The following is a 9,542-nucleotide window of genomic DNA, read 5'->3' as shown; positions in this document are numbered from 1 at the left end:
TACTAATAAAAAAGACAATTTTCTTCTTTTTTTGCAAGATAGCATCATTTGATATAAACTTTGGCCAATTCTTGACTATGCAAGATTTGAAAATTATTTTGGACTTTGAAACATGGATGTTACCTTCCTCTTTATTTGCAAAAATTTTGGTATATTTTCTATTGCATGCGTCCTTTTTTTGTTGCTTTCACTTTTTGCCAGTGGGAAGCACAGCATAGGACGCACCGCTGCACTCCCATTGGCTCGACGTGCACATTGACCAATGGGTAGGCAGGCAGCGCCACTCGACTTGAGGCCTTACCGACAATGCTATCACACCTCGCCCGCGCTGGGATTATGCCAAAGGCCAGGTTTGACTCATGAGAGCGTACACATGATGACCCCGTGGATTAGTTGTATAATGGCACTGATTTTGGGTTCTCTAAGTGTCTGCCATTGCACCACACCATCGTCACCACCACCGCCACTGGAGAGAGAGCTTGCGATGCATCAAAGCACTTCTCAGAAATCGGTAAACACGCAGGTTGTAGGTGAGCAACCGTTCGGTTCATTTTTTTACCTTAATTTCCACATTTTGACACACACACTCACATCCTTATCCATTTAAAATCCAAATGTGAAAGTAAATGGAGTTATTCAAATCTTCCAATCACTTAAATGCACTATAGTTGAATAATTCTCTTTTTTTCACTAACTTTCTTTTAAGCTAATAAGATTTTACTTTTCAAATAAGAAAATATAAATCATGTGCAGTGGTTCTCGGTTCCTCTCCCTCTCCCTCACTCTCGCCGAATGCGCACTACCTGGAGGCGGGATTGTTCCCAATGACGCAAATCAAAACAGTACCAGAGGCTAAATAAGGCATCTCACTTTCACTTCAGAGGAATGCTTTAGAGTGAGGAACCATAAATGAAGGCGCGGTGGAGTGAAGACAAACCACAATGAGACAATTCGGTTGTTTATGGGAGGTACCGCAGAATTTTCCACAATTCTGCAGTACAAAATCTATAAAAGCAACCACCTCTAGATATTACTTTATCTTGTAAAGGTAAAAAAGCATACTTCTTCACGGTAAAAGATTGTGCCTCAAAATTGGACAATTATTTTGTGGGTATATTTGGAGACGAAAACAAGAGATGACGGCAAAATAAAAGGTCATAAGTTAATTTGTTGGGGACATTATTTGTAATCAGGGAGAGTCTTGAAAACAAAAGCGCTAAAAAAGGTAGCGCTTCTTTGTGGCTTTCAGTAAACCATTAAAATTCGGTGGAGTGGGTCATTTTCTGGTGGATCGTTGCCATCTATCACCCAGTGTCTTCGCTGCGGGCACACGTGGAAGGTTATTTAGTGTCCTCGCCACGGATGCTCTTTAAAGCAGCTGTAAACGGCCTGGCTGAGACATTTCAGGGAGTGAAGTCCAAAAAAAAATTTTTGAGTCTTCCAGGTAAATTCACCCCTAACCCGCGCCAGTGGCATAAACTCTTCCATTGAAGAACGGTGGCCTGATATGCGTCTTAGTAATTAAAAAAAGGCCTAACCTGCCATTTTTCTGCGAAATAAAAAATTTTTACACTTAAATATAGCAGAGGGAATTTGATGTAAAGACTTTCAAAAGTATTTCACCTACTTGGCTCCTACCGAAGTCGGTTGCCTAAGCAAGCAGGTAATGCGCAAGATCTAGGATATTTTTACTGATCTATGTCCCATTTAGACATTTTCGTGGCCATCTGCTTAACTGATGATAAAAAACACTATGAGTTTAAAAATTTGCTCCACATGGCTGCTCCATGCTTCCCACCATACCCTTTCTGAACTTAACAATATACATGCTACTTACTTCAACAGTAGCATTTAGTTTTCCTTTAAAAAGTGTAAATATTTTCTTTTTCGACAATTTTTTATTTAATTTTTAAACCCAAAGCTTATTGTTTTTATTTAAAACCCACTCCTTGGCACCCAATCTCAGAAAATGTGATTTCTGTTGACAAGTAGGTTCTAGAATTAGTAACTAGAGTTAAGTTATATCTTGAAAAAGTTACCCATACTATTGTTCATTAAAATATTTATTAATAGGCTATAAGCGAAAAGAATTAAAAACATTCGACAGAAATTATTGTATGACTTTTCAGACCCTCCCAACAATCATCCCGATTATCGCGATGACAAGGGTGTCACAAAAGTCTACTTTGACAATGAGGCTCCTTTGAAAATCAACTGTACCTACCCCAAAACCCACAGACCTGTAAGTCACAGGGGCAAACCTAATTATCAAACCAGTACAGGCACATTTTTAATGGCACATAATTCTTGTCCCAGCAACCACTTTACCCTTCCATCCACGGACCTAGATCGGGGAGGAGAAGGCGGACCGCCACAAATTTCACTCAGTTTCTGACCGTTAAAACTTAGTGATGCACGAAGCAAACTATAGCCCGCACGCACTTTTTGCTGGTCACCTTTCGGTGGAGCACTTCGGCTAAACGCCAAGTCACTGTGATAAATGAAATCTCTTTACATCCCTTGGCTGACTGCTTTTGTTTTCTAACATGGCTGTTTGGTCTCACCTTTTTAATTGTCTAGCGCATTTGTTGCAGAAAATTGGCTTTTTTTTCTTGCTTAGAATTTTTTCACCCTTTTTCGCTCACCATTTGTGCAGCATTGCGTGTTCCTGCTGCACCAACTTGGTGGCCAGAATGCTCAAGCGGGAGCGATTTCGCAGATAAAATGCAAATGATGTTACCCCTGTTTTTTCCTTTAAAAAAAGCCAAAAGTTGTTTTTGAAAAGCCAAATTGACGTTTTAAAGGTTGCAATTTGGGTCATTTGTATGTGCAGGTAATATGGGAACGCACTGACCTCATCTATCCCCTAGCCGTCGGCACCCACATCTTCTCCCCGGATCCTCGAATCAGTGTCCACTATCCCCACGAGACGTTGAGTCAGATAATGATTGTCAACGCAACCAAAGACGATGCCAAGAGGTATCGCTGTCAAAGCAGTCCACAAAAACCGCCAAAATGTGCCAGTCACATGTGTGTGGAGAAGAATGAGGCCTTTGAGCAAACCTTTCGTGCTATCTATGGTGAGAGTTGTTCACTGGTCCCATATTTGTGGGACCAAAACCCATTTTAGGGCATTATTTGATCCACTAAGTAAGCCTAGATCCGAGGCAAAACTTTCCCTAGTTTAAGGTAACCTTGGAAAGGGGAAGATTCATTCATCCTACCCCTATTTTAAGAAATCAGCTAGTGAGGTTTTCGCACCGTTCTTCCTCATTTCTCCTAAAAACTTGCATTTAAGCTTGTGATGACCTAATCAAGGTCAATTCATCCATTTTAGGCATAAAACCATCTACAAAGATGCAAGCGATGGCCTCTGATGCATCCACGTTGAATGTCAAGTCGTCAGGTGGGTTTTTTACAAGTACCTTAAATACTACTTAATTGCCTACTGAAATCGACTGGTCTCCTTGATTTACTAAAAAATTGTCTCAGACTTAACCGTTTCAGGTCCTTAAGCCTGTCATTACTCCCTCCACAACTAGAATGTTCTTGTTTGGGCAAAATCACTCTTGATGTGAAAGGTATTGCATTTCCGGAGAAAAAGTCTGTTCACTCAGAATGTTGAACGGTGCATTTCAGCATCACTTATTCATGCCTTGAGAAAGGGAAATTTTTTCACTGATGCTAACTAATTATGAGAAAAATTGCCTTCATTTATTATATTTTTTCTCACCTTTTGCCTTATTGGCAAAAAAATATCTATTTTTTTGTTCCTTTTCCAATACAAAAATTGTTTTTAAGAGGGTAAGCAGGCAAAAGTTCAGGTTAACTTATATTTTGAGAAAATTGGTATCACTGTATTTTTTGACTTAAGCGGTGCTTATAGTGACACAAGGGTTCCCTAAAGACCTACTGGGGCAGAATATGTATTGTTGAGCTAGAGAAGGGCTGCGGGAATCTACTGGTCCAGCCCAGCGGAGGTAGAATGACGTAGCCCCAAAGTGATAGCTAACAAAACGGTCAAAGTATTACAGTACAATTAAACTCAACGCTTAAAATGGTGTCAAATAAAAAAGGAAACTATTTACCTTTACTGTGAATCCTCGCATAACTTTAAAGGTCGCAAATGCCTTCCCATTTCAGTAAGAGAGAGCTGCCTTCATGCGTCACGGAGAGCAGTCAAAATTACACAAAACGTAGTCAAAATAGAGGCTAATCTGGAAAGTTTCTAGGACGAAACCCTCGTTACTTGGGCTTAAAGCCTGATGGCCTTCTCAAAATGTCCTATTTACAGGTGTTAAGGGCAGAGGTAGTGCGCAATTTTTCCTTCCCCTTAAATATTTGTTCACCTCCAAAAGGCAAACCTCGAGGCTTAATATCTGCAAACAGTAAAATATTTACAAACAAGAGGTAAATTTATAAGCCGAAATGTTTAAATTCCATGCACAATTACTCTTTTCCCCTCAAGTTTCTTTTTTGAAACTTGTTCGGTTACGATTGGTCGGATTCTTTAAGAATGACCTTGACACCATCCAATCGGCTGTCGGTCATATTTCCCAGGATTTTTGTGCTATTCCACGGATTTACTGCAATATTTTAAAAGAAAAACTTGTTTGTTTAATACTTTATTCACCCGATCATAAATACATGGTCATGGTCAAGGTTCTGAGGGGATCAGTGAGTTCCAAAGATGAAAGTGCGGACGTTGGTCGTGGAATATGCAACCCTTAAAGTCAGTAAAAATCCACTCAGAAGCAGAAAAGTTTCCTGTTTTGTTTTATTAATCAAGCTTAGCTTCCTTTAAAAACCTTTAATCGGAACTTGTTAAGCAAAGTAACTTAACCCTTTATGCACCTTCGAAAAATTACCTATCGAAGTTGCGCTCCTTTTTACTTAGGTAACTTAAAGAAGGGATAAGTAGGCCTTATAAATGACCACCAAAAGTGTATCTTGTCTTAGTTGATTAGTTGGAGAGAAAGGTGATGCGATGTGGGGCAGCAGAGGAGGTGGTGATGGAAAGCGTGTGGACAACACCCGACCACACACACACATCAGGGGCGACAGTCCAGATTGCCACCTTGTTGGCCAAAAACTTTTTGTCTGTCAATAAAAAGCTGATAACAAACCTGTTCTAATTTGGATACAATGATTTTATTTGCCTGGTTCAGAGTGGGTAATTGAGGATACGCTTGCAGGTCAATGGATGAAGGCAATTTTTCGCACAAAAACCGGAAAAGTCGAAGTTAAAATAAATGACAATCTTATGAAATTTTGCATGATTTGTTAGTTTTTTCTGCATATTCTGCTATTAGCCACCCTTGAGCCTGGAAACTTCTTTTTTTCATTCATTCCGGGTGTCAAGGGCTACTCAGTCCTCATTCCAACTTCTGGTCTGAATAGATACTACTCATTTAGCGATACGGACGATTGGCTCTCTCTAAATTCCCGTTTCTTTTTGTGTAAAAAAGAACTAGAAAACTGAAGTAATTTAAATCAGCCTACAAGCACCTATACATCCAAGTGAGTTTCCTAATTAACTTAAAACTTTAGCAAATGAGGCAACAGGCTTTCCCCTTTTCCACCCCCTATCACCTCTTGAAATAACGCAGTAGGCTAAGGCTAAAGGAGATCGCCTTTGGCAGGAGGAACAATGGGTAATTACTTGCAGATCACAAACAGAGAAGGCTTTGACACTCATTTAAAGGTCATATTTGTCTCATGCCGCAGTTTACAATTTGGGAGACTATAATACCCAACATCTGCTTAACGGGTAGAGGTTTTTAAACATGATTCTCTCAAAGCTGTCCTACGCGCATTGTAAGGCCAGTTTCTAGGGCTCGTAATATATCATTTGTAAGGGATAAAGGCAGCGAGTGTGGCCCTTTTGTTTTTGACTAAAAGTGCTTTTTCTTATGCGGAATTTTTTGATAAACCTTTCAGTTTCCCACTGTTTGCTGTCCTTCAGTAAATATCCAAATTTGCACGTACCTTATACCACGAAATAAAGATGCTTTACCGGGATAGATAGCATTTCCAATGGTGTATTACTCCAACTAATTACTAAATAAGTTTGTTGCAAATTTCTACTGCCAAAGAGGCATTTTGATTGAACGGATTAGGTGATTGGCTGGCAAGAGAATCGAAGGTGGCCATTTGATTGGCCAACAAATCAATAATTTAACACAATTTTTTTATTTTCCCTAAAATTCGTTACATTTTGCAAAATTCTAAAATTGACCAATAAAATAGTATTACCTTGACAGCCTGAACTTTTTTTAACACAATAAAAAGATTTTGTATTTTTGTCCTCAGATTTAACTTTTCGTCACCATTTAACACGTGTCATTTAGAAGATTGTGCAATTTATAGTAATCTACCACCAAATACAAATTGCTTAAAAGTTGTTAAGTTTAGAGGTGTTTTAGGTCCTTTATTCGCATCTTAGGCATCATTTGACCTGTCTTTAAAATGCGCGCCACTTAGCATGGAATTATTTCCCCTCTTAACCGAACACTCTCTGTAATTCAGCATCTTGCTTTACCTTTAAACCGTTAGGGTCCCCAAATTTTCTCGTTTCAAATGGGAATGGGGTTTGACTGTGCTTGGGCGATTCATGGACCACATAATTTAAGCATGACGCAGTACACAGAGCAAGCCGCATTCCATTAGTTCATTTAGTAAATATTTCAATTTAAAAGTGGCACTCTATTTCTAAGATTCATGGATAGCAGTACGTCTTTCTTACTACAAACAGTCACATCCGCACCTTTTTCCCTTTGTTTGTGGGTCATTCACAATGATACCTGGCATTTGACAATTTTCACTTCACATTCGCAGAGGAAAGAGCGCAATTTTTAACTCGTTTATAAAATGGTAAAGGAGATAATTGCCTTTTAAAGCGATCTTTTGACTCCACAAAGGGGACTAAAAGATACCCTAAACGGCTTACAAAACCAGTCATCAGGTGCGATTTGCTGTCGCGTTTTTAGACCCATTCAATCCATCAAACTCCCTGGGTGTTTAATTGGACATTAGCTGTGTGTGTGAGGCAAAAGAACAAAATAAAATCAGACAACTGTTCGCTCAAACTGGGATACTTAACTTTGAGTAAATTGTAATTTGCATGCTCAAACTAACCACAAGGAAGGTCACGCGACACCGAACTAAAGCGATTTTGGCCTTTTCTTTATCCTCTTGCGATTGAAACACTGGCTAGGCTTTATGGAAAGGCAAGTCTTACTTTTATGTCCCTACACCAGTAAACTCTCAAAATAGGGTAAAAAAATCATGTTTCTTGTTTTGTTTTACCGCTCAAGATGTGTTTATTTCTAAGGTTTTACATTAGACTGCTTAAAAATGACAATAAAGTGTCAAAATATCTTTGTGAGGGAAAAATTAGATTCTTAGACTATTTTAAGGTTGACATGATTTATTATTCATAGACGAGATTTTGGCCGAATTAATCTCCCTTAAACTTCTTTTTACAGTGACTATCTCGGGTCCCCAAATGGCTTTTTACGGGATGCCGCTGGAACTCATCTGCCGGGCAAATTTCTCCTCACCCGAGGCCAAACGTGATCCACTGATAAGTTTAGAATGGTACCACAATGGCGTTCGTCGACGACCTAGTCGAGTTCAATCAGGTGGTACTTTCATCTCATCTCGATGGGTGGACTCAAATCTACTTGAATCGCGTCTCCTTATCACCTGGATCTCTGAATTGGAGGCTGGAAGGTGGAACTGCGTTGAACGCAGTCATATAAACAGGCGGAGATTGGTGAATGACCCCGTACCAACGCCTTCCATGTCTTTCGATCAACTGAACCTCCAGATTATGGGTAAGCATCTGACGCTATCTTAAGGCACTACCAAAAGTAATTTTGGATACTAAATCTACTTATTTTCTGTACCGAACATAAAAAGACATTAAATAATTTCTTTTAAATGCAGGGGTAAAAGAAATATTTATTACCTTTCAATTCCCAATTTTTTGTTCTTGCAAGGGCATAGGCAATGCCCTTTATAGAAACGAATGCCTGAGATTTCATTAATTACATTTACAGTAGCTAATTCTTGGCTAATCAGTCCAGAATTAAAAAGACCTAATAATATCCTTTTGTTGTAAAAAAGGGAGCAAATCCTAAATGGTTAATTTACCTCACTTACAAGACGTAGTAAATTCATTCAATGCGTTTCGCTTTCAGCATCACCATTAAAGAATATTTTGCTTCTTCGACTAAAAACACAGCATAGAATGTCAGTGTTTTGCAACTTGTATAAAAATAAAAAATAGCTTGTACAAACATTGAAGGCTTTGAGATCGGAAACCAGAAGTTTTTGTTTGGCTGTACTGCAAAGCAGTGGCAAAAGTTAGGACTGTTTTGAAAAAGGCCTTGAAAGATAACACAATGAAAACTCCAAAAATATTAAACCATTTGAAAAGTAATTTAACTGTTGTTTTCGTTTGAAATGCAGCAGACTATGTGCGATTCTGTTTTTGACCTACTAAATGCACCCAGCAAAACACCATCCTCAATTTCAGCTTTTCTTTGATCAGATAAACTATCAAATAAATGACGAATGATTGTCACTCACTTAAATTTAAAAAACGTATGCACAGCCACTGTAGCGCCTTTGCGAATTTTCGATAAGTCGGTCTGAGGGTGCACTGAGGAGTTTGGTGATGTTTATTACCCCCATCCGTCAAATTGCTGTCAAGACGTTAACTCTGTAATTTGTGTGAAAATACTTATGCAGCAAGGCTTTAGTTACCGCATTTATTTGAAATAATTGCTTTTGCATAACAAATTTCAACACGCACTACCTCATTAAATTTGGTAGATCACTGGCGATTTACTAATTAATATAGCTATGGCAGAAAAGTTGATAAGCCTCCTGACACCATTTAAACAATTTATTTTACTTTTATCAGGCATTTTTTTGCTAAAAACTGCCGTTTATTTTATATCTTTAGACGAAAAAGTGCTTTTCCACTAAAAAAACTGTCAAACCTAACCCGAAAAGGCCCATGCATTTTTCATTTGTTGCCTCAGCAGGCGCTTTGTTTAGAGGATAAATTTGCTTATCGCTGTACAAGTGAAAAAACGTGAGTTGCTTATTCAAAATACTAAATGGATTTGTAATAAAATTCCCAAAATATGTCGGCAACGATGGCTAGCATGTTATCAAACTTCAACGCTTTCAAAGGCAATTGTTTATGGTTTAATGATCACATTCTACCGAATGCACAAATTGGGTGATTATGCCATTATGTCCGATAACCTGACAATAGCATACGCTCAAACTTTAGAACTTTTAACTAATGAATAGCCTTGGAGTTATTCACAGCTACCCATGTCTATCAGCTAACAATGTGTGGGAGGTAGACGAATACAAGACCACTGCAAACGTAAAATTTTTAGACTTTAAGAAAACAAGGGTTTTCCCTAGCCCCAATTTATCTGCATAGAGAAATGTTAAAGGTTCACTACCTTATCTACTTCCTTAAGGATAGGATTCTTTCAAATCCACGAAAATATCCT

The 9,542-nt window shown here is 38.6% G+C and overlaps 1 protein-coding gene across 1 annotated transcript; it reads left to right on the top strand. All coding sequences in view use genetic code 11, as the record gives it.

The window, feature by feature from the left end:
* Positions 1 to 400: 400 nt before the first annotated feature.
* Positions 401 to 7,861, top strand: EGR_05693 (hypothetical protein; the record flags this gene model as incomplete). The annotated part of the gene is made up of 5 exons (XM_024494942.1): positions 401 to 530; positions 2,130 to 2,242; positions 2,834 to 3,080; positions 3,338 to 3,406; positions 7,488 to 7,861. The coding sequence occupies 5 exons, from the start codon at positions 401 to 403 to the stop codon at positions 7,859 to 7,861; spliced, it is 933 nt and encodes a 310-aa protein (XP_024350638.1).
* Positions 7,862 to 9,542: the final 1,681 nt, after the last annotated feature.

Source organism: Echinococcus granulosus, assembly GCF_000524195.1.
Source record: "Echinococcus granulosus chromosome Unknown EG_S00044, whole genome shotgun sequence".
In the NCBI taxonomy this organism is placed as follows: domain Eukaryota; kingdom Metazoa; phylum Platyhelminthes; class Cestoda; order Cyclophyllidea; family Taeniidae; genus Echinococcus; species Echinococcus granulosus.
The sequence above is the reverse complement of the archived record's forward strand: the minus strand, read 5'-3'. Positions and strand labels throughout refer to the sequence as shown.